At 51.5% G+C, this 27,617-nt stretch overlaps 1 protein-coding gene across 1 annotated transcript in view; it reads left to right on the forward strand.

Annotated features, from left to right (window-relative positions):
* The window catches only part of SLC6A11 (solute carrier family 6 member 11), a 127,655-nt gene that overhangs the window by 36,111 nt on the left and 63,927 nt on the right, over nucleotides 1-27,617 (forward strand). The window contains exon 6 of the mRNA XM_004443786.3: nucleotides 24,448-24,582. Within this exon, the coding sequence (XP_004443843.3) occupies nucleotides 24,448-24,582 (135 nt within the window). The remainder of the gene's footprint in view (nucleotides 1-24,447; nucleotides 24,583-27,617) is intronic.

The following is a 27,617-nucleotide window of genomic DNA, read 5'->3' on the forward strand; positions in this document are numbered from 1 at the left end:
TGGTCATTACTATGTGTCTTTCTCTTGTTGCTTTGCCAGGCTTTAGTCTAATCCACAGATTGGCCAACTATGGCCTTGGGGCCGTATCCAGCCCACGACCTGTTTTTGTAAATAAAGTTTTATTGGAACACAGCCACCTCCACTCACTTATGCATTGTCATGACCACTTTTGTGCTACTGCAATGGCAGAGTTGAGTAGTTGCAACAGAGACCACATCACCCACAGAGCCTAAAATATTCACTATCTGGCCATTTACAAAATAGTTGTGGCTCTCTAGTCTAAGCTATTAAACTACTTCATGCGAACTGTTTGCTATTTAACAAGAAACTAACATCTAAACTGCTATCACTCAGAGCATGGACGGTTTCAAACACCGAAAAGCTACAGTGATGGTTGTCAATGGAGAGCTTTTCTGAAAGATCCTCAAAAATCTCACCCCGGCCTTTCCAGCCCCAGAGATGCTACTTCTTGTGTCCAAATGCTCGCTTGCTCTGGATGTTGCTCATTCGCTCGTTCGTTCTTTCATTCATCCAGTAAGTGTTTATTGTGCACCTGCTGTGTGCCAGGCACCAGGCCGGGGGCTCTTGTCAGCGGGGAGTGAACCAGACCATGGAGCTTACAGCCTGGTGGGGAGATGGAAAATGAACAAGTCACAGCAGTGCTGTGGACGGCAGAAGGGGGCTGTGAGAAGAATGAGGGCAGGGGACTCCTCAGAGGGTTCAGGAGAGCCTTCCCCAACCTGTGATGGGATGGAGGGGAAGGGATTGGCCGGGTGGGCAGCACAAACGAAGTGCTCAGGTGGGAAGCAGCTGGTGAATTGGAGAGGCAAAGCAAGTTGGGGGTCAGACGGAGTCAGTGGTGGGGGGAGATGGAGGCATGAGAGGAGGCAGGGGCAGTCGGCAGGGGCCGGACCTCGCAGGCCATGGTGAAGGGTCGGGGATTTTATTCTAAGTGCAATGGAGAGCCGCTGAAAGTTCTTAAGTAGGTGTGGCATGATCTGATTTTCACCCTTAAAAGCTGGCTCTGGCTGCTTGTTGCGAATGGATGTGTAGGGGACAGAGAGGCTGTGGGAGTCCTGTTAGCGGGTGACCAGGGTGCGGGTGGCAGCAGAATGGAGAGAACTGGTCAGATCAGAGACACCTTTTGGTGCTGGAGGGCCCGATGTTGCACAGGACTTCCAGACCTTGCTGTCCTTCCACTTTTGAGCCAGGGCAGCTGGCCCAGGATGCTCTGCCCTCTGCAGGCAGCCGTCCTGCCCACCAGATAGTCAGTGTCCCCTCATGCCGCCCCCACTCCCTCCCCAGCTGGCTCCTGTTCTTTGCTGTCTCCCCTGCCCGGTTCCTTCTCTGTCCTCCTCTCCGTGGATGATTTATGGATTTTTCCCCCTCGTTTCCTGGTCTCCAGGAGCAGTGGTTGGGAGGGGAGGACGCTGCAAAAACAATTCTGGTCCCTTCCCCTCCTCCTCCTCTTGCCACTTTAAAGGAAGCTGCAGGATTAGCTGGGATTTTAAGAAGAATCTTGCCTTTTCACTGCTTCAGGGCTCTGTTTTTATTCTTTTCAGAGCTCCAGGACACCAAGGCAGGAAAAAAGAAAACACACACACACAGACAGACGCGCTCACACAGAAACAGCCGCAAATAGCCTTGAATTGAATTGACTTTTTTCTTTCCTTCTCTTCATTCACCAGCAAGTGGGGAAACTGGAGGTGGCACAAGGACTCTTAAACAGCCCGTGCCGTCCGCCCGATGATCTAGGAAAGCAGATGCTTGAGCGGCGTTTTGTACTATCCAGGCGCTGTTCTAAGGCCCTTGCTGCATTAACCCATTGAGTCCTCGCAATGACCCTAGGAGAAGGGGACTGTTATCATCCCCATTTTGCAGAGAGAAGACAAAGGCTCCCAGGGCTCAAGCTGCTTGCCCTAGGATCTGGGGGAATCGGAGCCCGCCGGGGTCGGGAGGAGCAGGGTGGGGCCCTTGGCAGGTGAGGGCGCCTGCCCGAGCCAGCCCGCCCAAGAGCTGCCAAATGGAGACGCGGCCGGGTTGGAGCCGCCAGCGGGGAAACCATCAGGAGCCCCACACAGAAATTTATTCTTCGGGAGCACCCTGTAAAGTGGCTAATGGATTCAATGAGGCAGAAAGTGGGAGTAAAGGGGGGGAATGAAAGGGAAAGACGTGTGAAAGGGAAGAGAACAGGCCCAGGAAAGGAACTGGGCAGTGCTGTCTCTCGGCCCTCAAGTGGCCTTTGTTGCCGCCTGAAGCGAGCAAGGAGCGGCGTTGGTGGCGGGGCTCTCCAGGCGGCTGATGTCTGCATTCAGAGAGGAAACTAGAGCGCTCATGAGATGCATGCAGAAAGCCCTGCCCTCGGCCCCCAGAACCCAGGACGCCCTAAGCGGCCGCCGAGGGGCTTTTGTGCGGAGTTGGGAGCACTTCTCCCACAGCTGTGGTTCGCGGAGAGCCCTGGATGGTAACATTAAGTCAAAACAGTTTAGCATCTTGATTCAGCCCTTTCTTTGGCCTTGAATGACAGCGCTTCACCTTTAGCGGGAACCCTGGCAGCGAGGAAGGTTGGAAAGGAGGGAAGCTTTGTGACTCAGTAATACCGTCTTTATTAAAGCACAAAGGCCCCCCAAAGTCCGAGTGGTTGCTGGGTGGGAGAGGTTCTGCAGGGCTGGCTGCCTCCTGAGAAAGCTGGCTGGAGCACTGAGAGGGGGCCCTGGCAGGGGTGGGCGCCGTTAACCCTTAGGGAGCACCTCGGGGGGCCTGGCACTGTGCAGAGCCCGCCCACGTCCCTGGGTCTCCCAGGGCAACGGAAACCCACCCTCCCGAGAGCAGGCACGGAAGAGTCAATGTAGCTTTGCTCTCCACGGGAGACCAAGCACCCTGCTGTTGGACAACTACACCAGAAACGAGTGACGTATTGATTTTGTGCTTACGGCATATTAGCACTGTTCTAGGCACTGGTTGGGGGAGGGTTAAAAGAGTTGTTATCTGCGTATCTGCCCTCAAGAATTGGGCAAAGAAGAGAAAGACAGAGGTAACGATGAAGAAGGATGAAATGAGCCAATGTCAAGAGTCACAAGTCCGGCCCCACCGCTTGCCAACTGTGTCATTTAGTGCAGGCCACCACGACCTTCTCTGGTTGTTCATGTCACTTCGTCTCTCTGGGCCTCAGTTTCCCCTTTTTTCAGGGTTAGCATGACAAGTGCTGTGACAGGTTGGGGGCTATGTTCTCTCACGCTAGTGAGAGAACGAGTGGGTCGGGGGGCCTGGCAGCCAGAGTGTTCGGAGCAGGGGAGGACATGGGGTCAGTATGTTCTAGAGGCTCCAGGCTGGGTGACATGTGGGTGGCTCTGGCAGAAGTGGTGGGAACAGTGATGAGCAAAGGCCCCGAGGGGTGTTTGGGGAGCAGTGAGAGCTGACGTGAGCCTGGGCAGACTGTGGCCCGATGGCTGAGTGGGGGCCTGGCAGGTTACAGAGGCCCCCATTTGCTGTCAGCCGAGGGGTGGTGGGCCAGCCCACTCCAGAGCAGTGGGAATTGACAGGGAGCCGCTGTCATCCTCCAGAGTGCACACTGGATGCCCCTTCCTCCCCACCCCTTGTCACCTGTGTCAGGCAGCATTCAACCAGAGCAGCCGAACCATGAGAGATACCTATTAAGAGACGCAGGTCGAGGAATTGGTGGTCGTGGGGGCTGGTGGGGCAGGTCTGGAATCCAGAAGGCAGGCTGCCAGGAAGGGCAGGCTGGAACTCTCTGGCATGAGCTGAAGCTGCTGTCGGCAGGTAGAAGTTCTTCATTAGGGAAACCTCAGTTCTGCTTGAAAGGCTTTTCAGCTGATTGAACCAGGCCCACCCAGGTCATGTAGGATAATCTCCCTTACTTAAAGTCAACTGATGATGAACTTCAATCATGTTTACAAAACACCTTCATGGCAACACCTCAATTCGTGTATGGATAGCTGAGGACTGTAGCCCAGACCGTGCATATTACAGAGCCTTCCCAGCACCTTCATCCACGCGTGCCCCACCTCACATCAGGACGATGGCACAGAGGCCACCCTGCCACGCCTGCCCAGGCCGTTTGTCTGCCACTGCCAGACTCGGCTTCCTTGACTATGGCTTCCATTGCGTAACTCTTCCCCTCGGAACTCCCCAGTAGCTTCCCATCACCTGGGGCGCCTACTGCCCAAACAATATTGTAACGACAACTATTTCAAAGTGAAAAAACAGTCTCCTCAAATCATTTACATGTTCCCTCTAATACTTAGATGTGTGTAACCATGGTTTGTACCTTGTTTAATGATATGATAGAATTTAATATTTTGCCTTTTTCATTTAACAGTCCATCACCCAGCGTCCCCCCCACCGCCATTTTGCCGAAAGATGGTTTTTAAATTCCATTGAGTAAATATCCTATGACATCATAGACTATTCCATGACTGTTGGACTTGTAGGATATTTACAGTTTTTCACGTCATTGAAAATGCTAAAGGGGGCCTGGCCTGGTAGTGTCTGGTGGTGTAGTGATTAAGTTCGCACGCTCTGCTTCGGCAGCCTGGGGTTTGCAGGTTCAGATCCCGGGCACAGATATACACAACACTCATCAAGCCATGCTGTGACCATGTCCCATATACAAAGTAGAGGAAGATTGGCACAGATGTTAGCTCAGGGACAATTTCCTCAAGCAAAAAGAGGAAGATCGGCAACAGATGTTAGCTCAGGGCCAGTCTTCCTCACCAAAAAAAAAAAGAAAGGAAAATGCTAAAGGAAATGCTTTTTTCACATGGTTGTTCTTCCCTCGGGGAGATCATTTTGTTAGGAAGCTTAAAAAGTGGGCAACATCTGCCACAATCGCCTGTCTTATCTGCCCGGAAAATCTCTGTCCTCTCTCTGCCTCCCTCAGTGAGCCTGGGCCCCTACCACCTCTCGTCTTGTGCCTGGATGCCTTCCCCCCTGACACTCTGCTCATGGTTGAAGCCCAGCTCGAGTCCTGTCCTGATATTTGGGAAATGTTAGAATTGGATGGAGGAGGTTTGTCTCCCTCACCCCAAACAATTGCTCCCTCACACCTGCGCCTGTCTCCGCCCCTCATCTCTAGTCCTCCCTGTGCTCCCTAGCAGGGTGATGGGCAGGCCCCCGTCTCTGCCCCTCATCTCTAGTCCTCCCTGTGCTCCCTAGCAGGGTGATGGGCAGGCCCCCGTCTCCGCCCCTCGCCTCCGGTCCCCCCTGTGCTCCCTGGCAGGGTGACGGGCAGGCCCCCATCTCTGCCCCTCGCCTCCAGTCCCCCCGTGCTCCCTGGCAGGGTGACGGGCAGCACTTTGCCCTCCTCCGTCTGTCACTTCCTCATCACCCTGCTGTCTCTCGCTCCTCCAGGGAGCCTGCGCTGACCCTCCCACCCTCATCCTTCTTGGCCTTCTTCTCAGTCCTCCTGTGCCTCTTGCCGGCAGCAACATCCAGTTGCCCTGAGTTTGCCTCTTACTGTGTCATGACTGCCTGGCTTGTGGGCCCAGGGAGATTTCTTAGCCCAGGAGGCAAATATTTATTAAGAGTGTCCTGTGTACCATGTCCTGTGCCGGGCACTGCAGATATCGACTCTGAGCAAGTTCAGAGGCTCGAGTGCAGGCAGACAGGTAAACGGGCAGTTACAAAACCTCCCTGTGCTGGGGGTAAACACGGCCCCGGGGAGGGAGTGGCGTCCGAGCAGGCCAGTGAAGCATGGCTGGTTATTGATTACTGAAGGCCGTGGAGAAAGAGGATTCCAGGGCAGAGGAGCTGTGGACAGTGCCCCAGAGCCAGCTGCGTCCTCTCTCTCCCTCCTCTCTTCCTTTCCCTTCTCTCTTCCTCCTCCTGTGTGTCGAGTGAGCACGCATTGCACGTCAGGGGCTCTTACGCATGTCTGTGTCCCTGGGGAGCCACCTGGTAGGTGTTGGGAGCGATGCCGTCAGCCAGGTGTGTGTGATGGCCGTCATGTGCTGGGACCCGTCTGATTGACAGGAGAAAGTTCCACAGCACTTCCGGACAGTCACACAGCCAGGCCCTCCCCCCAGTGGCTAAGGAAGCAGCAGAGGGAAAACCTGATTAGGGGCGAGGAGTGAAGAATGAGGCAGGGTCGGTAGGAATGTGTGTGATCCTGGGTGCACAGCCGTGCCGCACATGGGGGGAGATCGCAGGCCAAGGCATGCATAGAGATGGGGAGGGGCACAGAAGTCAAGGAGTCAGACTGGCCCAGTCGAAGCTCCGGTCTCCTAAGCTAAGGAAACATCATTTACAGAGCACCTACTGTGTGCCTGACGTGGGGCTTGGCACCCTGCATTCATTCATTAATTTAACCTTCACAACATGTAAGTGTTAGCAAGCCCACTTTATAAATGAAAATGCTGAGGCCCAGAGAGGTGAGTGGTGTGCACAGGGTCACACAGCTAGTGGAGGAGGCAGGATGTGAACCCAGGACTGCCAGGATGGATGCCAAATCCAGTGTTCTTCCCACCGGTGCATGCGGAGCCCTCAGGAGGTGTTGGCTCCCTTGCTTGCCTAGGTGAACATTCGTCCCCCACCTGCCCAAGTGTTTACCGTGAGCGGGCACTGCTGGTTGGTGGCGTGGAGGTGGTCAGGCACCAGAGAGCAGAGCCGGGTGGGCATGGGTTTGAATCGCAGCTCTGCCCGTGGTTGACCGTGGACGTGGGCTTCTCTGCCTGCGAGCACCATCCTCAGCCTTCACTGGGACAGTAAGAACACCTGTCTCACTGGGTCGCCGTGAGGCTTCAGTGAGCGGATGCGTGTAAACGCTCACAGGGTGCTTGTCGCACGGTCAACACGCAAATCACTGTTGTTTTTATTTTATTGCTCGTAATTTTTTTTTTTTTTGGTGAGAAAGATCAGCCCTGAGCTAACAGCTGCCAATCCTCCTCTTTTATGCTGAGGAAGACTGGCCCTGGGCTAACATCCATGCCCATCTTCCTCCACTTTATATGGGACGCCGCCACAGCATGGCTTGACAAGTGGTGCATCGGTGCGTGCCCGGGATCCGAACTGGCGAACCCTGGGCTGCTGCAGTGGAGCGCGCGCACTTAACCACTTGTGCCACTGGGCTGGCCCCCATTGGTTGTAATTTTTATAAACGCATTCTCTGACCTAAAAGAGTTCTCAATCTGGTGGGGAGCTAAGATGGGATTCACTCACCTGAAGATAATGAACCCGATTCTGTAGTGTATATTAACTGTCAAATAATGGCACATTCAGTGCTGGTACCGAGTTTGGATAAGGAAGTGGCCCAGAGTTTGGAAGGGCCTCCTGGAAGAGGTGGGATTTTACTTTGAAGGGCAGCCAAGTGGAGGGGCTGAGCTGGGCCTCCCAGTGGAGGAGGGGTGAGGAAGTGGGGGTCAGGGGTGGGTGTGGAGGTTAGGAAGCAATAGGCTGGGACAGACTTTAGGGTAGGGGAGCACAAGTGCCAGACCACGGTCCCATGGGCAGTGGGGAGCCATTGAGGGTTCTTGAGCAGGAGTATGTTTTGGGAAGGTGGAGACATCACAGACGGGCCTCACACCATGCTCTGTGCTGCAGCAGCAGCTGTCTTCCTCCCGGTTTGACGGCCCCCGTGTGTGATGAACCAGAACCTCCCGTGAGAACTGGAGCAGACGCTCACGCGCTGCAGGAGCCAGGCATGATCTTTATCCTGAATCACAAGTGTGTTGTCACAGTTATGACTGACCCAGGATGCTGGCGATAATAGTAGCAACACCAGGAAGCAAGTGCGTACTCCATGCCAGCCCGGGTACGGGGGCCTCTACAAGCCCCCAGCGCTGCTGAAGCCACTCACGGACCCAGCACCCCTTGTGTATGACGAGGATTTGTAACAGCGCGTTTACTACCCTGAGGTGCAACTCATAAATAATCTACCTGCACGAGTAAGTTCGAGAAAATCGATAGAGTACTCTAGCTATATTTTAAAGGAAAAGCAAAAGGGAAGCGACTTGTGAAAAAACAGCACGCGTGTCAATGCGTAGGCACTCTCAATGCGTAGGCACTCTCAGGGTAAGGGAGTATTAGGAGCCGCCGCCACCTGGAGTGACCCCGTGTGGACGTGAGGTGAGGGAGCCGAGGTTCCGCTGCATCCTGCCAGTGCTTGTTCTCTGTGGTTCCCGTCTGAGGGAGGGCTAACCACGTCTGTTCCTACAGCATCGCCGCAAACCCAGCGGCCACAAGTGTGGGCCGAGGGGAGGGCGTTGCACCGGCCTCTCAGACTCCACGGGTGGCAGCGCCGTCGTGATGTGATTTTCTGAAACGATGAATAATGTTTGGGAAAGCGCTGAATGAGAGTCCAGCCTTCCCTCTTCTACATGGTAATTGCATTTGTGGAAAATTCAGTTTATATTAAAATGAGGTAAAATATACTTTGAGATTATACGTAAAACAGAGTTCGACTTGAGAATTATGAACAGCCCCCCCACCACGAATGTCTGGGGGGACGGCTGGAAATCATGAGAAACGGGGCGGTTTTCTGTTGTGCGAGGACTGCCCCCTGCATCGCAGTATTCCAGCTTTCCTAGCCCTTGGTCATTACATGCCACCCCTCAATCTTTGTGATGGCCTGAGAGGGCCACGCATGTCCCCAGATTGCCCCTCGGAGGACAGTGCTGCTTGTGTGGCAGCCACCAAGTTGGATTCCGCGGTTTAAGCTCTGCAGCAGTCCTCCACAGTCTGTGTCCACCCCCACTTCGTGGACGCGCCCGCTGAGGCGCAGAGCGGCGCCCTGGTCTGCTCAGGGTCACGGCGCTGGGCCCGGAACCCGCCCTGTTCGTCTGCCTCGCTGTGGCGTTTCATAGTGTGTTGGTGTTTATGGAACCATGTGCCTTAAGATTAACTCAACACGCGAGTACTAAACACGCACTGGATTACAGCACCCTGGTAAGTCCTGGAGACACACAGGCGGATATCGAGGCTGTGGTCCCTGTGCAGCGTGTGCGAGAACGCGGCTCAGGAGGGAGCAGGAGGTTGTGTGTGGCGGGAGCGGGCAGTCCTTGAGACGGAGCGGGAGGGGCAGGCTGGACTGTAGGCAGGGCCGGCTTGGGAAGGGCACGTAGAGAGCCTTGTGAGAAGAGGAAGGCCGTGGACGGTCACTGAGGGGCTGAAAGCAGGGGGGGATGACCGGTTTTCTTTGTAAAAAGGCAGTGTGATTGTGACGTGGGGAGTGGGCAGACGGGAGCCGAGGCTGGAGTCCACGTAGTGGTCGTTCAGCAGGAGATGGGTTCAGTAGGAGATGGTGGCGGCTTTGAGGTGGACAGAGGAGGTCGGATTTGAGAAATACCCGAGTGTGACATAAGCGCTGGTGACTGAATGTAGAGGGTGAAGGAGACGGAGATGTCCACGGTGCACCTCCTGGCTTGAGTGCCTGGTGCTCGGTGGTGCTGTTGAGAGAGATGGAGTGATGCGGCCGGAGGAGGGGGTGGGGAGAGGCGGCGGGAGGAGGGGGTTGGGAGAGGTGGGGTGAGGAGGGGGTGGGGAGAGGCGGCGGGAGGAGGGGTTGGGAGAGGTGGGGTGAGGAGGGGTGGGGAGAGGCGGCGGGAGGAGGGGTTGGGAGAGGTGGGGTGAGGAGGGGTGGGGAGAGGCGGCGGGAGGAGGGGGTTGGGAGAGGTGGGGTGAGGCAGCGGGAGTTGGAGCTTGGCTGGAGTGGAGGGGGACAGTGCGTCTCTTTGGGGACCCAATATGTTTGTGATGCCTGAGACTGAGGAGGTGTGGAGCTCGGGAGAGGGAGTAGAGTCGAGTCATCAGCATGTATGTTGGGATTTCTTCACCTGCGGTCCACAGATGCTTCCAGAGGCCCCTGAACCCCTTGGAATTGTATAAAAATTATGGGATCATGTGAATAAGTACATTTTTCTAGGATGAGGGTCCATAGCAATCATCTGATTTTTTAAATTTAATTATTTTATTGAGGTCATATTGGCTTATAACATGTGAAATTTCAGGTGTACATTATTATATGTCTGTTTCTATATAGACTGCATTGTGCTCACCACCAATAGTCTAGTTTTTATCCATCACCATATATATGTGCCCCTTTACCCCTTTTGCCTCCCCGCCCCCCACCACCTTCCCCTCTGGTGCCCACTAGTTCTCCTTATCCGTGTGTTTGTTTATCTTCTACATATGAGTGAAATCATACAATGTTTATCTTTCTCTGTCTGGCTTATTTTGCTTAGCATAATACCCTCAAGGTCCATCCATGTTGTTGCAAATGGTACGATTTTGTCTTTTTTATGGCTGAGTAGTATTCCATTGTGTGTGTGTGTGTGTGTATACCACATTTTCTTTATCTGTTCATCCATTGCTGAGCACTTGGGTTGCTTCCACATCTTGGCTATTGTGAATAATGCTGCCATGAACTTAGGGCAAATGAAAATAAAAACACAACGTATCATCTGATTTTTGAATGGGCCTGTATCCCCCAAAAGATGAGAAACTCCTGATATTCCGTATTTCATCTGGTCTAAGTTACATCATTATTTTATATACCAGAAGGTACCTAATACTACCAATTAAGAAAGATGTTTACCAGAAGCAAAAACACTTCCAAGTCATCTGCTCTACATTGCCTTAAAGTTCTTCCTGTGTGGCACATGAGATACCATACCAGACTCTTGTTGCTTTGAAGTTTTTTTATGTCTTCCAAAGGAATCGTGTATTGTTTGAGGATAATAGCAGTCAGTTTGTAGGTACTGCAGTAACAGCATAATACAGCTTCATCTACTCGTGGGTATCTTCTTAGATCTATAGAGTACTTGGTTGTTTCTTTGCAGGAAAATATGGGATCGTGGTCAGTTCTCTAATGGTTTATATTTGCTTTACAGTATCAACTTTCTCCCCTGTCTGTTTCTGTGCCTTTCTGCAGAAACACAGTGTAATCTTTTAAAAAGACACTCTAAACATTAAACAGCAATTGACTTAAATTTATTTAAATAAAAATATTTTAACCAACAAAGCCCGTAACTCAACTGAAGTGATGATAATAGGAGCAGCTCTGATCTAGGTCCCTGACACTCGGGGAGCTGGAACTACACTGCAGCTGCCACCTGGGGGCCATCCGGATTTCAGAGGTAATGAGATGAACCGTGCTCAAAGCGTGCGTCTTAGGATTGATGGAAGTGAAGCTCTGGCAACAGTGAGAGACTCAGGGAGAGAATTCGGGAGAAGGGCGGAGGGATAAGATGGGACTTGGGGAGCCGAGAGGAGGAGCCTGTGTGGAAGCTGAGTTCTCTGGGAAGCAGAGAAAATTCAGGATGGTGAGGCGTCGAGGAGAGGAGGAGGGGGAGAGGGAGAGCCCCCTGGGACCGGCCATGCCTGGTGAGAGCAGGAGGGGCTGCAGGGCAGTGGAGCCTGACTGTGCATTTCTCCTTTGAAAGGGTTTGTTCACGGAGAGGGGGCGAGAGAGAGAAGTTGAAATCAAAGATGGCCTGGGGGTTGTAGCTTGGGTGGCACCGTTATCCAAGAAGGGGACACAGGGAGGAACAGGTTTCAGGGAGAAAGTCACGGTTTTGGTTTTGAACGTGTGGAATTTAGGTAGGAAATCCAGGTCCATTTCCTAAGAAAGTTGAAAATAATGGGTCTTAAACTCAAGCGATACTGCTGGGCTGATGAGAGAGATTGCTCGTCGGCACGTCGCTGGCTCCTAAACCCACAGGAGTAGGTAAGAAACGCCAGGCGAGCAGTGGAGAGAGAATAGACATGGGATGAGGCCAGACTTGTGGGAAACAGCTTAGAAATGTACGGAGAGCAAGCCGCCACAGGGTGAGCGGGAGAGCAGGGCCCGCTCCTGGTCTGTCTTTGTGTGCCCTGTGCCTGCCGTGGTATCTGGCACATAACAGGTGCTAATCCAAGTTGGTTGATTGATTGGTTGATTAATTGATGGGAAGAATGTGTGAAGAAATGAACCTGTTAGAGACTAAAAAAATCATGAGGAAAGGAAGCAGAAAACCAGAAAAGTCTAATGAGGGAGGTTTAAAGCTGAAAAATTGGAGAAGACTAAGCCCTAAGAAGCTATTCGTTTGACTTAACAGAGGGGCCCTGGTGTCCTCTGGGGTGGCTGCTGAGTGGAGAGGCGGGAGGCAGAAGGTAGACCGCTGTCAACTGATGCGAGGATGGGAGGCGAGCACAGATTTCTCTTTCAAGAAATGAAGCTGTTTTGGAAGCAGCGTGTTGTAACCAGCGCAGGTGGCCTGGGAGGGACCCGTGTTGCTCAGGGAGCCTGAGGAAGGGCGCAGGAGAGCCCCAGGTTGTTGGCCTGCCGGATGGACGGGAGACAGTCTGTCGTAGAGAGCAGGTGATGCCTGCAGCGTCCAGGCAGCTCGTTGCTCTTTCTGGCTGCAGACGTGGTCCCCGAGCGTCGGCGCCCTCCTCTCCACACCTCCACCACCAGGAGCGTGTTGAAGACTAGGGTAGGAGGACATGGAGTGGTGCTTCTCATCCGACAGCCTCCCCACACTGCTAAATCCCTGCCTGGGATTTAGTGGTGTGCTTTAATGGTGCCCTTGGTCACCATGGCGACACCAGCCTTCTAGTCCAAGAGAGATGGATGGGGTTTAAATCATTATTAGCCAAGGTACTGAGTGTGTTTTCCAGGCAGTAAATAATAGCTCCTAATGCCGGTGTAAGCCTGACATACTGCATGGAATATTTATGTCGCTGGGCTTGTTTGGGGATTTGTTTTCATTTGTGTGGTCTTTACGGTGGAACTATGTAACAATCAATAGCACTGACTCTGTGGCTAATCTTAATTCGCCATGAAATAGGTTTAAACACTAGACTCCCATCCAGTGCTTTTTAAATATCCTGTGGACAAGGATTGAATTGGGCTCAACCGTCTTAATGATAGTGGTTGCTATTTAAGTATCTTGTCACCTCCGGGCCCAGCTTCCCTGCCACCACGCAGAGCTTGTTTCTTCCCCTGGAGGTGACATTCCAGGCTGAAGCATCCCACATGCTCCATGTCCCGAGCCCTTCTTGCTCTAAGGAGTGATTCACCTGATACTTTCTAGATCAGGAGTCTTTGGAGTGACAGGGACAGCCTGTCCCCCTTCAGAGCCCAGCTCCAGGAGGACCTGTCCAGCTGTTCCTTGTCACTCTGTGTGTCCCGGAGCTCCCACCACTGCCATCCCCTGAATGGGCCATCATGTCTGACCATGTCGAGGGCTAGCTCATACGCCCTTGCGGGTGAGGGCCGGCTCATTCCTCAGCATGCTTTCTGAAGCCAGGGCAGCACCTGCCACACAGTGGGCTCGGTAAATGGCTGATGAATGGAATTAACCAGAAAGTTCTTTACTCTCAGATGGAGAAACTCAGTGAGAATAGGGGCTGTGTGCACCGATGACCCATTGCAGACACGGGGGGTCATACCCCGTTTTGTTCCATTCCTTCTCACTGGGTTATTGAGGTCGGAATGTATTCATTCATCAACTATTTGCAGTCTATGTATGTCTTTGCAGGAAGCGTTTCAGAGCCTGTAAAGGTGAGTGACGCCCTTGCCCTTCAGTAGCTCCCAGCCTAGCGGGAGAGGCAGGTGTGTGAGAAGTTGGACTGAGATAGGGCTAAGTGAAAGGAGGAAGGGGAGCTGTCTACTAAGGGCTGACGTACCGCGTCACTGTGCCTGGTGCTGTGTGACAGTGGCTCATTTAATTCTCGCACTTACCATGGGAGGTGGGAACTCTTATTCACATTCCATAGATTAAGAACCTAAGGCTCAAAGGGATTGAGTTAATCTGCTGCATTATCCCCATTTTATAGAGGAGACTAACAAGACCTAGAAAGACAATAACTTGCGGAAAGTCAGTCACACACATAGAAAGCGCCAGAGGCTGGATTTGAACTTGGGCGGATCCCGTATCTGCATGCCATATTTCCCAGTGTGCTGTCGGCTGTAGAAGAAGCATTTCTTCCTGCCTGGATGGCCTCGTGCTCAGTTCTGGAAGACTTAGTGATTGAGCTGGTCTTGAAGCCTGGCAAGATTGTGGTTAGTAGAGAAGGGAGCAAGGATCTTCCAGGTGATGGGAGTGACAAAAGCGAAGGCTTACAGGCAGGAAAGTGTCGTTTGTTCAAGGAACACGGGAAGATGTGGTGTGAGGTGAAGCTGGTTGGGTTCTGGGGGCACTGAAATTCCCCGTGGGCCGGGTGGGGGTTGGTCAGGCTGTGATCAGATGGATCTGAGCTTGAATCCTGCCTTTTTCGAGCTGTGCAACCATGGGCCAAATACCCGACTTCTGGGTGCTTCAGTTTCTACTTGTGCCAAGTGGGAATGATGATAGTTTCTGTCTTATAGAGCTGGGTGACATAAGAATGAAACGTGTAGAGCCAAGAGTAAATGTCAGTCCCGTTATTATTAGATACCTCCCGATCTTCCATTTCCTCTGACCTGAGCACTTTTCCCTCGTAAGCCCTCTGCTTCCAACCAGGGTGTCCCTGATTACTAAAGAAGAAAGCCATGGAATCTCAAGGTTAGAACAGGCCATGGGTGTCGATGATCTTTATGGTCCCCATCATCAGCAAGAAGAAGGAGTAACGCCATTCCCTGGGCTCCTAAGGCGTTTGGTTTCTTGCCCACAATGCCCCAACCCCTGAAGATGCTGCGTGGATCTAATCCTTCCTCGTGACCTATCAGGGCTGAGAGTGGCACTGTGGGATCCGTATCTGAGGAGTCTCAGCAAGTTTCCCTCCATAAGCTGCACTGAGCCCACAGCAACCATGTACCCCTCAGTGGGGAATCCCCCAGCTCCTTTCTCACTGGAGCCTCACAAAGGTTGGTGATGCTCATTGTCCTTGGCTTCTCCTCAAAGCCTGGCCTCGCTCTTTACGGGGCAAGCTTCACTCCTGTCACGTATGTGTCTGTGATGACACAGCCAGGGCCTATCCTTCCTTTCAATTCAGCCTTTTTTTTTTTGCTGAGGAAGATTCTCCCTGAGCTAACATCTGTGTCAATCTTCCTCTCTTGTTTTTTTTTTGTATGTGGATCACGGCCACAGCATGGCTGATGAGTGGTCTAGGTCCATGCCTGGGATCCAAACCCGCGAACCCAGGCCACCAAGCAGAGCTTGTGAACTTAACCACCATGCCACAGTGCTGGCCCCAATTCAGCTTTTGAGTCCCTTCTGTTCTTTTAAATTGGAATTTGGTCTCACCTGGTTCCTTCCTGCAGTAATATCTTCCATTCCATCTAAGACTGTCTTCACCCTGGCCCCTCAGCTGCCATAGCTGTTGGCTGGAGCTGGGACTCCAGAGAATTCTGGTCCGTAATGGTTATCTTGGCTTACTCCTACTGCCCTCTAGCCTTCATTCCAGAGTCTGGCTGCTGTAACTCCTCAGCATGGCTGTGTACACTTCCCTTCTGTCCTAGTGGTTTTCTTATCTCTGCGTCCTATTCACGCAGATTTTCCCAGCTAATGTATTACCACCTCTTTACACCAGCCTTCCACTGCCGCCACATTGCCAGTCACCTCCCTTGTCAGTGAGAGGATCCCATAAGGATTTTCAGGAGCCACTCCCCCAGCCCCCCTTACAGCCAAGACAGGGCTGACTCCAGCCTCTCTGTTTGCATTCTTGAACCCCTCTGCCAGTCAAGGCCACTCACTTGCTGGACTGGAGGGGCATTGTTTATTGACCCAGTGATGGCCAGCAAAGGCAATCATAATCCTTCCAATTATTGAGTGATGTCTGTGTCAGGTGCTTTGTGTGATTTCTAATCCTCACGTCCACCTTTGAAATAGGCATTATCCTCATTCCACACGTGAGGAAGATGGAGGCAGAGGAAAGCCTCAGAGTTTTTCTAACACATGCACACAGCTTGGTACTTGATGGTGGGGTCCACACCAAATTTGGCTCCCCACCCTGTGAGGCTCATTCTAAACTATGACAGAGGAGGTTAGAACTGTGGCTTACCAAGACATGGTGATCTCTTTGGCAGGTCTGTTCTAACTGCTCTTTTCATGTTACTGACTGCACCTTTCTGAAGACTTCCTGACTATTTGTTGACATTCCTGGTTGACCCCAAGTGTAGGATGGTCACTCGCAAGAGTCCACCTTTGGGATCCTCAGTTCGTCCTCAGCATCTTCTCTTCATTCTGAGTAGAAAGGAAGAGTGTGGATCATCTGGGCTGGGGCCTTCATTTAACAAAAAATGATGCAGACTTAGAGCAGGAACAGGACCTACCCATGATCACAGAGGCAATGGGTGGTTAGATATTTAGGTTACATGTTAGGCTCCTTACAGTGGAGACATCAAAGAGCAATAGTGGAAACAAGATAGTGTATTTCTCTCTCCTCTAATAGTCCAAGCGTGAGCTGCCTGCTTTTGGGGACCTAAACTCCTTTTGTTTTGTTGCTCTGCCTTCCCTTGGGTGTCGCCTTCATTTCCATGGTCTAAGGTGGCTCAACACCTGGTCTTCCTTCCAGCCCATGGGAAGGGCAAGAAGGGAAGGATAGGATACAGACCTTCCCTTTAAGGACACGACCTGGGAGCTGTACACGGCACCTTTGTTCGTATCTGATTGGCCAGAACGTAGTCACATGGTCATACCTAGCTGCACGAGAGGCTGGGAAATGTCTTATTCTAGGTAGCCATGGATCTAGTTGAAAATTCGGGGTTTTGTTACTGCAGAAGAAGGGAGAGCAGCTCTTGCTGGGGGAGGGACTCATGGTCTCTACCGCTGTGGTGGAGTGGGGACTAGAACCTGGTCGTCCCACCCTGTGTGGGCTGCTCTAACCTGCTCTAACCCTGTCCCTCGTCAGCTCTCCCCTCTTCCTCTTCAGCCCAGCTCAGGGACGATGCCATGAGACAGGAATCCCAAGGTGAGCCAGTATGTTGGTATATTCTTGAGGCTCCACACATGGCTAACTTTCATAGCTAATGACAAGCCACTGTCATTGCACAAAAGTTGTAACTTTAGCTCCACGTGGAAATATTGCTGCATTGCTAAAATACCATCACCTCCTTGAATAATGAATATCTTCACTATTTTCTTATGAAAACATGACTCCCTCCAGCTATTTAGAATTGGGTTGATTAAAACAGAACTTTTTTTTCCATTTACTATTTCTGTTCGAATAGTCTAAGAATACCTCAAACAATGGTGAAGAGGCCAGATGTGTCCATGATGACCTCCCTTCTTCAGATTCACATTCTCTTAGCATCGTGTTCCCAGAGATGAATATCATCTTAGTGGACGTGATGCCATACTATTTGGTGCCTGCTGTAGTGTTTTCTCCTGGGAATTCAGGTAGTGCTCTCGCAAAAACCAAAGCTGGGAAAAATCTTTTGGCATTCAAAACAATGATTCTCTGAGGATTGGATGTTCAGTACCATGCTTTCCAACCATATGGGATGGGCAGATGTACCCCAGACACAGAGGCAAGCCTGGCTGGAAGGGAATTGTGGGAGGGCTGGGCTAACACAGTATTTCCCAGGCTGGGAATGATGACTTCTTGCCAAAAGTCAGGCGAGCTGGACTTTTGAGGTTAAGGGCAGACAGAGGAGAAAACAGGAGTTGGAAACAGGAAGACAATGCCTGGCCAGGTGTGCCGCAGAGAGCACAGCCATGGTAGAGAGCAGACTTCCGATCACTTACTGCTCTGTTATCTGGAACAAGCCACTCTGTTTCTAATCCTCGGTTTTCTTCTTTGTCTGCAAAATGAGGATAGAACCTATTTAAGGGTATGAAGGTCAGTTAGAGATACTCCATGACACACTTCTGGTGCCCAGTAGGTGCTCAATAATGGCAGTGTCTTCCAAGGCTCTGTAATTGGCTTACAGAATGTTCAGCCCAGATCAGTGTCAGGACCTTGGATAGCTCCAGGGAGTCCTGGTCCTTTGAAAAGGGTTGTGGTTGATGGTGGACTGTTCTAGAAAACACTGCAGTTGCTGGGATGGACCTCAACGATCAGCCGTCTGGTCTTTCCCACAAATATGGGAAGTGTTCTTCCTACTGGCAGTCCACAGGATGATTTAGTGGTACATGAACACAGATGAAAGAACTTCCAATCACATGATGAGAAAACGTTCCCTTTGCGTGTCTCCTAAGGCAACGGGAGCAGTAAGCCGGCTCCACTTTGACACTTGCTACTCTTGCTTTTGGACAAAGGGAGAGCACAGCTGGGACTCAGAGCCTCTGGCTGGAATTTAATCACATCTGGTTTTCATTGCATTTGTTTTTGCATTTACCTTCTATTTGTGGTAAGAGATAAAAGTTTTTGGTTTATGATGATAATTCACAGTTTTCTCATTACATATATTTATTTAATGCAAGAGAGCATATTGATTTATAGAAATGTTGAGTAAATAATACAAAAGCGGTACATGTGTATGGCAAAAAAAATATTGGGAAAATGGTACAAGAGTGACTGAAGTTTGGATTAGTTCACCCCTGCCTCTTTGTAGATGGTGAAATGCCAGCCCAGAGAGGGTGGGAACTTGCCCAGGCTGCCCAGCACATTGGCTCTTTTGACCCTGTAGTCCTGGGTTCTTACCCTCCTTGCCCAGTGCCTTTTGAACAACGCTCAGCTTTCAAGCTGACCCCATTATCCCGGAAAACTTGGGGAGGGGGGCACTTCTCCAGCCTTTGTGGCGTTCCCAATGATCAGACAATCCCCCTGCTATGAAATAAATGGCTGTGTCCTGGAAGTAAGGGGAAGACCCCCACAATTCCAGTATTGGAATGCAAATGAGCAATTAGAGTCAATTAAAGCAGGATACAGTATAATTACCACCAATTGTGCTAACCTTTATATTCAGAAGGACTTGACCCGCTTAAACAAAACTAAACAATAGTAAAAACCTCTTTCTTAACCGAGGGGTGTGCTTTGTGCAGGAGCCTCATTTTGGGGCCTGAGAAGTCTGACAGATTGGAGTCTCCTTCCCCCACGCCCACCTCGCTGGGTCTGAGCCACCACTGGCAGTGGCCTGGAGCAGCCGGGCTGGCTGGTACCTCGTCGTTGACGTTATTGTGCCCGTCACCAAACGCGCATAATTTAGCATAATGCCTGAGCCCTGCTTGGCTCTTCCGGACTAGTCCCGGGGCCTCAGGCGTCTCAAAAGGGACTCTCAACTCTGCCCGGAAGCACCTTGCACCCGAACTTCCTTGCCCTTTGTATCCAAACTGGTCTTTCATTTAAAATCAAATCTCTTGTGATGTCTTTATAAACACTCCTCTTAAAATCTGATTCAATTTCTGGAATCTTGGTTTATGTGGATCCACTGTTTCTTAAAGACAAAGGACAGAGTGGTGTTCTGAAGACCTGCATTCTAACCTCAGTTCCAGATATCAGCCTGCTTATTTGTTTATCCATCCAGCAAATATTTGATGAGCACATTTTATGTACCATATGCTGTCCTGGGCACCGTGGACACAGCTGGGAAAGCAACAGACAGAACTCCCTTCCCTCGTGGAACTTACGTTGTAGAAATTTTAAACTTACAAGGCAGTAAAACAGCTGGTGGAGAGCAGCCGTAGTGCTGGGAGGATACGGGAGTGTCTGGGGGATGAACGTGGGACAGGGGTCAGGGAGGACCTGGCACTTCAGCCTCTCAGCAACGTTTGGGCAGACGCATGCTTTACGGGTAGGAGCGTGGCTCCGGAGGTGAGACTGAGGCGCTTCCCGTCGACCTCTGTGGACTCCTGCTGCCTGCCCTCTGAGGTGGGTAGGGCAGTGGTATCGCAGCTGGAGAGGGGGTCCCTGGCCGGGGAGTCCTCAGCCTTTTGGAGATTCAGGCACGCCCAGGACTGACACAGTGGGTGGCCCGGGGGCTGGGGATGGACGTTGTGGACAAAGGGAGGCGTGAAAAGGCAAGGAGGCCTGAGGGAGCCTGGCGTGCTCCCCAGCGGCGAGGGCCCTGGCGCGGCGGAGAGAGCAGTGGTTGGGGGAGGGTGGAGGCCGGCCCAGCCACACCGCGAGTCGGGGCAGCGCCAGGGTGTGAACCCAGGCCCCCCTGCCTGCAAGTCCAGCCCTTTGCAGTATCCCACAACCCTGAATGTGAGGGGGGAGGTAGACTCAGAGGAGCAGGGAGACACATGCCACTTCTGTCTTCTTAAAACTTGGGCCACGCGGCCCCATGGCTTAGCGGTTAAGTGTGCGCGCTCTGCTACTGGCAGCCTGGGTTCGGATCCCGGGCGCGCACCAACGCACCGCTTCTCCGGCCATGCTGAGGCCGCGTCCCACATACAGCAACTAGAAGGATGTGCAGCTATGACATACAACTATCTACTGGGGCTTTGGGGGAAAAATAAATAAATAAAATTATTAAAAAAAAAAAAAAAAAAACTTGGGCCACGGTGCGGGCTGTCGCATGATGGAGAAGAAAGGTGACGGGGCCCCCGAGGATGAGGCTGAAGAGGGGTCTGACTTCAGAATACACTTGGGGATCAAGTTGGCAGGACTTGATCGTACTGATTGAATGTGGCAGAAGCTGAGGAAAGAGGAGAGGCTGCCTCCAGCTTGAGCCCCTGGAGGTTCCTGGACGTCCCAGGGGACAAGATTCTGTGCCCATTTCCACGTCCTTGGCTGGTTCCACGTCTTCCCTGCCTGACTCGGCCTCTCCCGTTCCTCCTTACCCTTGGAGACCAGCTCCAGCCGCCCCATCACAGCTAGGAGAAGGCTGAATCCCTTCACAGAGACCTTCCTGACCTGTCCCTCTCACCTCCTTTCCCTGATTCACCCTGCTGCCGTGGTGTCCTGACCCCAGGCGTCGCGTTCATGATGCACGCACTCAGCAGTCCTTTCCTTCAGCGCACGACCTGGGTCTGACTGTTGAGGACAGAGACTGGGGACCTGCAGGAGACTCTGAACACATAAATAAAAAATGAGCTAGATAAAGAGTGGTAGATAGTGGGTTTGTTCCCAACTGATTATGGGGGCTCCCAGAGTCCTGTGTGGAGGGTTCTGAGGCTGCATCCAGCATGTTGTGATCAATTAGTGATGTCTGCCCTGAGCACAGGAGGGGTGTGGCAGCGTGCATGCTGTTTATGTGCAGTGTGTTGATGGCTAGATCTGTATTGTTTGGACAGCCTGCAGCTGTCCTCAGGAAAAATCAAAGGTGATGTCCAAGTGTCTAGTGTGGCTGAGGGTAGAAACGGATTAGAAGGGGCTTTTAGGAAAGCTGGCACCAGCGACAGATACAGGCTGTCCTCGGCGTTGTGTTTCACCTTTCACACCACTCGCCATTTGTGTGCATTACATAATGGTGCCCCTAAATCACCTTTTGTACCCTGAAGCTCTCAAACCTCAGCTTACAAAGGAATTTTTCTAGCTGAAGCCTGCCAGCCAGTGGTTTCATTTTGGCAGCCTAACTCATTGTCTATGCTGTGGTCTTTGGGCAATTCATCTGAATATTTTATTTCCCTTATGGTTTTATAAAAGGAGTGTAAAAATGAAGGTGTGGATACCAGTGGAGGGAGTGTACTTCTCCTAAATATAATATAGAAACAGAGTATCCATTTAGAACTCTAAACAATGGAATTGCCTCAAAATAGTCATCAGCCCTTTAATAAATCACGGCACTGAGGTCGTTGAGGAGCATCAGCTATGTGTGTTGCCAGGGGCATGGTAAGAGTGCATTTGGCCAGGTTATAAGTGACCACTTAATCACACCCCAGTGGCCCAGTCCACTCTAAACAGACTGAGCGGGGCATAACCAACAAGTTTAGTCACATGAAGTGGTCCCACAGATAAAGGACAAATTCCTGTGATTTTCAGTTTTTCTTACGTTTTACATGGTAATGTTCTTTTCCTTAAATTTTGTGAGCATTGGGGGTTAAGATGGCTAAGCCCCAAAATATCGTTAATCAGGTCCTGGGCATTCTGGACAATTGATCTTCTGCCGTACAACAGAGGTGAAAGTGGAAATTACTCAGTGAAAGCAGTAGATTTTTAGCCTGACTTTTCATAGACTTAAGCTGGTTGACTGGAGGGTTTGTTTAGAAGGAAGAGACTCAAGAATTTACATGAAATGCTGAAGATCTGTGATAGGTTGTGCCTACAAAGCTAAGGGTGATGGAGACTTATTTTATAGCACTGATAGCTCCCTGGGCAGGAACCATCAACCCTTGTTGACTGCTGGCCGTTATTATTAATATCGGCTACTGATGTCTTGTTATTCTGTATGTGACCTGTATTTACCTTCTCTGGGTTACATTATATATGACAGCAGGAGATTGTATTGATTACATGACGTGTTGACTGAGCCGATGGTTGGTTGGGAAACAGGGATGCCGAAATTGGTGGGGCGGGGCTGTGAGTGGGCTGAGGATGGCGCCAGCATTGTAGGCTGGGGACAGTGTCTGGATGGAATAATCCAGCCTTCCGGGTTGTGTCGGCAGGACCCATTGACACCACCCTGCTGGTTCTTGTTTCCTGTTTTCAAGAACTGGGTTTAACCTGCTTTATCACTTACCAGCCGAATGACTTTACTTCCTGAGTTGCATCTCTAAAATGGGGGGATAAGTTTGCCCCGAGTGTGCATTGCCGTCGCGAGTCTTGTACATAGCCTGACTGTTGAATGCATGACCTTGAAGTCAGGCAGGCCTTGTTGTGAATCCCACACCTGCCATTCATTAACTGGGCCGTCCTAGGCAAGTTACTCGTGGCCTCTCTGACCCTCCTCCTATGTGAAAAGAGGATAATCATGCCCATTCAAAGAATGAGTGCCTGGTGTGTGGAAGTGCTGAATAAATGGAGCCATCGCTGTCGGCATATGTGAAGTGCCTGGCATGGAGTTGGATTTTACTTCTTCTCTTCCTCCTTCCATCCTCCTGTCCCATGTCCTGAACTCCTACTCCTCCTTTATGGGCCAACACCTGAATCACCTCCTTGGAGAAGCCCTCCCTGACTGCCCCTGCAGTGTAGCTGCTCTGTGCTCCACCATCCTGCACTCCCCTGATTACGTAGTGCATTGATTACCTACCTGCCTACAGGTCTGTCTTTTCTACCAGTGGGGAAGCCTCTTGAAGCAGAACCTCCATCCTGTGACTCATTCTTTTTTTTTTTTTTTTTTTTAAATTCTTCATTGACTTTTTTTTTTTTTTTTTTTTTTTAAAGATTTTATTTATTTTATTTTTCCCAAAGCCCCAGTGGATAGTTGTATGTCATAGCTGCACATCCTTCTAGTTGTTGTATGTGGGACTCGGCCTCAGGATGAACGGAGAAGTGGTGCCTCGATGCGCACCCGGGATCCGAACCCGGGCCACCAGCATCGCAGCGCGCGCACTCAACCACCAAGCCACAGGGCCGGCCCCTGTGACTCATTCTTATTTGTGCATTCCAGAGCCTGGCTCAGTGCTTGGTACACAGGAGTGTTTTGGCATTTGTGAGTGAGTAGGTGGACGAGTGGGTGAGTGAATGGAGTGAAGGACCAAACCACTGGTAGAAGGAAGCCTGGGTTGTCGGGGGTGAGAGGCTGCACAGGGTCGTTACCTGGGGAATGAGTCTCTGAACCATCCAAAAGCTTGCACACCTGCCTGTGTCTCTGCACACTGGGGGAAGGGGTGGGGGTCCATGGCTGTCCTCAGATTCTCACAAGTGTCCATGGCCTCCATGTTGACAAGTTGCTGATCCAAACAGATGGCACAGACAGACCCCGCTGGGAGGAAGGAACCAGGTGATTGGAGCAGAGAATGTGACAAAGGAGAAGAAACCAGCACTGGAGGGGTCGCTGGTCCTGCAGGGACCTCAGGCAGGGCTGGCCCCAGGACAGGAGCTCCTACAGTCTGTGAAGGGGTTGCTTCTAAGTGCTCTTGTGTGAGGAGACCAGGGGAGATTTTGTCCCTTTCACCGTCTTGATTCTTACACAGACTCCCTGGGCTGAAAGGGCCTCTCGGTTCCCGGGGTCCCGTCACCTGCCTCTGAGCAGACTGAGCCGAGAGGATTCCAGGCCAACACTGGGTCTGGCCGCCCCTCCCTCCTCTGCCCCACTCTATCCTGTCCTTGGCTGTAGAAACCGGATTTTCATTAAGAGCAATGTTTTTCAAAAATGGGGGTCTTGGCCCATTGGTGAATTATGACACGAACTTGGAGGGTCAACAGCTTTAAAAAAAAAATGAGATAGAGTATGATAGAAAGTATCGAGTGCCTCACACGTGTAAGAGTGAATAGGATTTTGTGAAACTTTCTGTTTCAGCTCACTGTGTGCGGGGTTGTGATACCAGCTGTATTTCTTTCTGTGGGTTGTGGTCAAAACTGTTTGAAAAACACTGAGGTCAGGCATCCTTGTAGGCACGCAGTAGGTGCTTGCTGAAGAGACCAGCCCTTGAGGGGATGATGTTGAGAGACGAGGCGGGAGATCAGGCTGCATTAGGGGTTCACTGCCTGTCCCTGCACTGGAAAGCCCTTTGCCCCGGCGAGACATGAGGGGCCTTCCACTTTGCCTACCGTGTCCTCCACCGTGTCACCCCTTCTGATTCTTTCCTCTCCTTTCCCGGGCAGGTTGTCTACGTCACTGCGACATTCCCCTATATCATGCTTCTGATCCTCCTGATCCGGGGGGTCACGTTGCCCGGGGCCTCCGAAGGCATCAAGTTCTACCTGTACCCCGACCTCTCCCGGCTCTCCGACCCGCAGGTAAGAGTTGCTTGCTTGCTGCACCGTCGCCTGCCACCACCGGGAAGCCTTCTGCGGGCCCCTGCTGCCAGCCACGGAGGCTCCATGGCCAGTTGAGCAGTTGGAAGCCCGTGGACCCCTTCTCAGAATAATAAGTTTAATGCATAAATTAAATACATAGAAAATTAAATATATTGAAATACAATCACCAAAACATTCAAAAGGAAAAATTTGTGATGTGATAATATATGTGCCTCTTTATCATTACATTACATAGCAAGATCCAGCAACAGGTCCAGTAATTTCCACGATTTCAAAGCAGCCATGAGCGTAAAGGATATTTGGTGATATCTATACTGTGATATGAAAGTATCTGGGATCCCTACTGCTAACAATACTGTGGTTTGTTGCCTGTATACATAATTGAAGGAAATGCTAAATTTCAGTTACAGGTTAGTGCAAGTAAAAACATATTTTCCCCCCACCTAAGATCACAGATCTCTGCAGCTGTGCATCTCACTGAGAGAAACCAGGTCTTGGTTGGCGACTGATTTTCTTTGTGGGGGTAGCTCGGGGTTAGAAAGCATTGGTGAAAACTGGCTAACCTGGTAGCTGCCTTTGGTAGGGCATTGGCCATTCTGCATATTGCGTAGTAATTGTTTCCACCTAAGCTTCTCTAAGTGGATCTGCGGTGGTGTGCCTGGGGTGTGTTAGACAAGAGATGGAAGCAGAGCATCTTAGGGGCCATGGGTTTCTCAACCTGGCTGTTTATTAGAAGCTTTGGGGAGCTTTTGAAAATCCCAATTCCCAGAGCGCAACACGAACCAATTAAACTAAACTTTCCGGAGCGGGTCCCAGGTGTCAGTATATTTTAAAGTCCCCGGGTAATTCCAGTGTGTGAAACAACGTACTCCAAGATGTGTGAGTGGGGGAGGAGACACCCACTTTTCTATTAAAACAGGCAGCTCACGCGGTGGAATGTGGAATCCGCATTCAATGGAACAGGAGTCTTGCAAGCAACGTCAACTCTGTGGCTGTGGTTTCCGGCCACCCCGTTAGGAGAACTTGGGTGCAGATGTTGTGCAGTGCTGGTTAATGCGACTCAGATGCAGCTCCTCACCGTGAATGAAAGTGGGCGGGGGGGTGGCAACGGGTGCTCGTTTCTGTCTCGGATTGCCATGCAGTGAGGGGCCCTGAGGCTCAGGGCACCACCAGGCGCCTGAAGGCAGCATCCCGAGCTGCAGGCAGAACCCCGAGGAGGAAGGAAAGTAGCTCCTGACTGTCGGCCTCGCCCGCTCCAACCTCGGGCGGCAAAGGCTCAGTTGAAGAAGCAGTTCTGGAAAATGTGTTTCCAAAATCACTGGTCTGTGTATTTTTGTTAGGTCCACAAATTCTGCCTTGATCCGGGACAGATTTCCTGTTCTCTCCTCTGCTCACAGGCTCCCTGTTCCTGGTTCTCGAGGTAGTCAGTCGAGGTCTTGAGCATCACCCAGTTTCCAAAGCTGGCTGCTCATCAGAACACTTGGGAACGTGTTAAAAATGCAGATTCCAGGCCCTGCCCCTGGAGATTCAGTTTCAGGGGCTCTGAGCTGGCACTGGGCATCATCATTATTAAGAGGTTTCAGAGGGGATTCTGATGATCAGAAAAGTTTGGGGAAACCCGGACAGCCTTTTCAACCTTAGAGCCCTGCACATATACGCATGTGCACGCAGAAACACACTCACACGCAGAGCAAAGGTGAGGCCACGCAGTTCACCGTTCAGACCGTCTGTGCCCTAATCATCCCGGTGTCCTGCTGTCTCCTTCCGTTTAGGCCTCGGCTCCTGGGCCAGCGCTGGTCTGCAGGCCTGTTCTGTGGAGCGGCTGCTTGGAGTCGTGGAAAACTCTGGGCTGGGTGTCAGGCTGTGGGTTCTCCCTCTGGTGCTGCCACTGATCCTGAGGGGCCTAGGACAAGTTTCTTCTCTTTCCTCTTCTGGGCCTCAGTTTCCCCACAGATGACATGATGGAGTTGAATTCCATCAGTGGTTTTCAACATGGATTCGGAGAACCCTGAGTTTTCTGTGAGCTGTGGGTGGGCAGACTACGACCTGCGAGCCAAATTATTCAGCCCTCTGCCCGTGTTTATAAATAGTCTTATTGAAACACAGCCATGTGATTATTATTTCTTTTACATGTTGTCTGTGGCTGCTCAAAGGCATAACTCAAAGGCAGCATTGAGTAATTGAGACAGAATCTGTATGACCCCCTATGTTGAAGGTCCCAAGACCCCCACACATTCGGTGATTTACTGGAAGGGCTCACAGGACTCAGAAGCAGCTACGCTCTGAGATATGGTTCATTTCCACCACGAGTGTGAGGAAAAGACACATCAGGCGCAGTCTGGAGGAATTGGCGCGCAGGCTTCCCACAGTCCCCCTCCTGCCGGGAGAGGCCGCACGGAACGTGCTCCTTCTTCCAGCATCGAAATGCGGCAGCCTGTGGGCGGTATTTCTGTCCAGAGGAGCCTGCTCAGGACTCAGAGTCCAGGTCTTTAATGGGGGCGTGTTGTTAAGTGCACGGGTACTTCCTGCCTGCGTGAGCGACCACAGTCCTCAGAATTCCAGACTCGCAGAGGGAAAGCAGGTGTTCACCATAAATCACGTTGCTTGCACAAGCAGGGCAGGCAGGCTGGCACAGCCGAGTTCAGTGCCCCAGGCAAACAGAACAACCGTGTCACTTAGGACCGTCTTCAAAGCCAAGGTCTCCGACACCAGTCAAAGCCAACGCAGCAAGCAGGCCCTACTGGAGAGCAACCTCCAGCCCACTGCAGTCACTCTTTCCTGCACACCTGCAAGACCTAAAATATTTACTATTTGGCCTTTTCTAGAAAAAGTTTGTGTATTCCTGAGCTGAAGAACCCTCAGACCCCTGTGAGGGGAGAGCTGATGGGCTGTGACCTCCACTCCATTCATGTGGCTCTCTGCCTCTGCTGCCACCAGCCTGGTCCAGGCCACCACCATCTCCCACTTGATAACTGCAGCAGCCTCCTAACTGGTCTTCCAGAAATGGCTCTTGA

This window comes from Ceratotherium simum, chromosome 5, assembly GCF_057802395.1.
Source record: "Ceratotherium simum simum isolate JZ-2026a chromosome 5, ASM5780239v1, whole genome shotgun sequence".
Taxonomy (NCBI): Eukaryota; Metazoa; Chordata; class Mammalia; order Perissodactyla; family Rhinocerotidae; genus Ceratotherium; species Ceratotherium simum.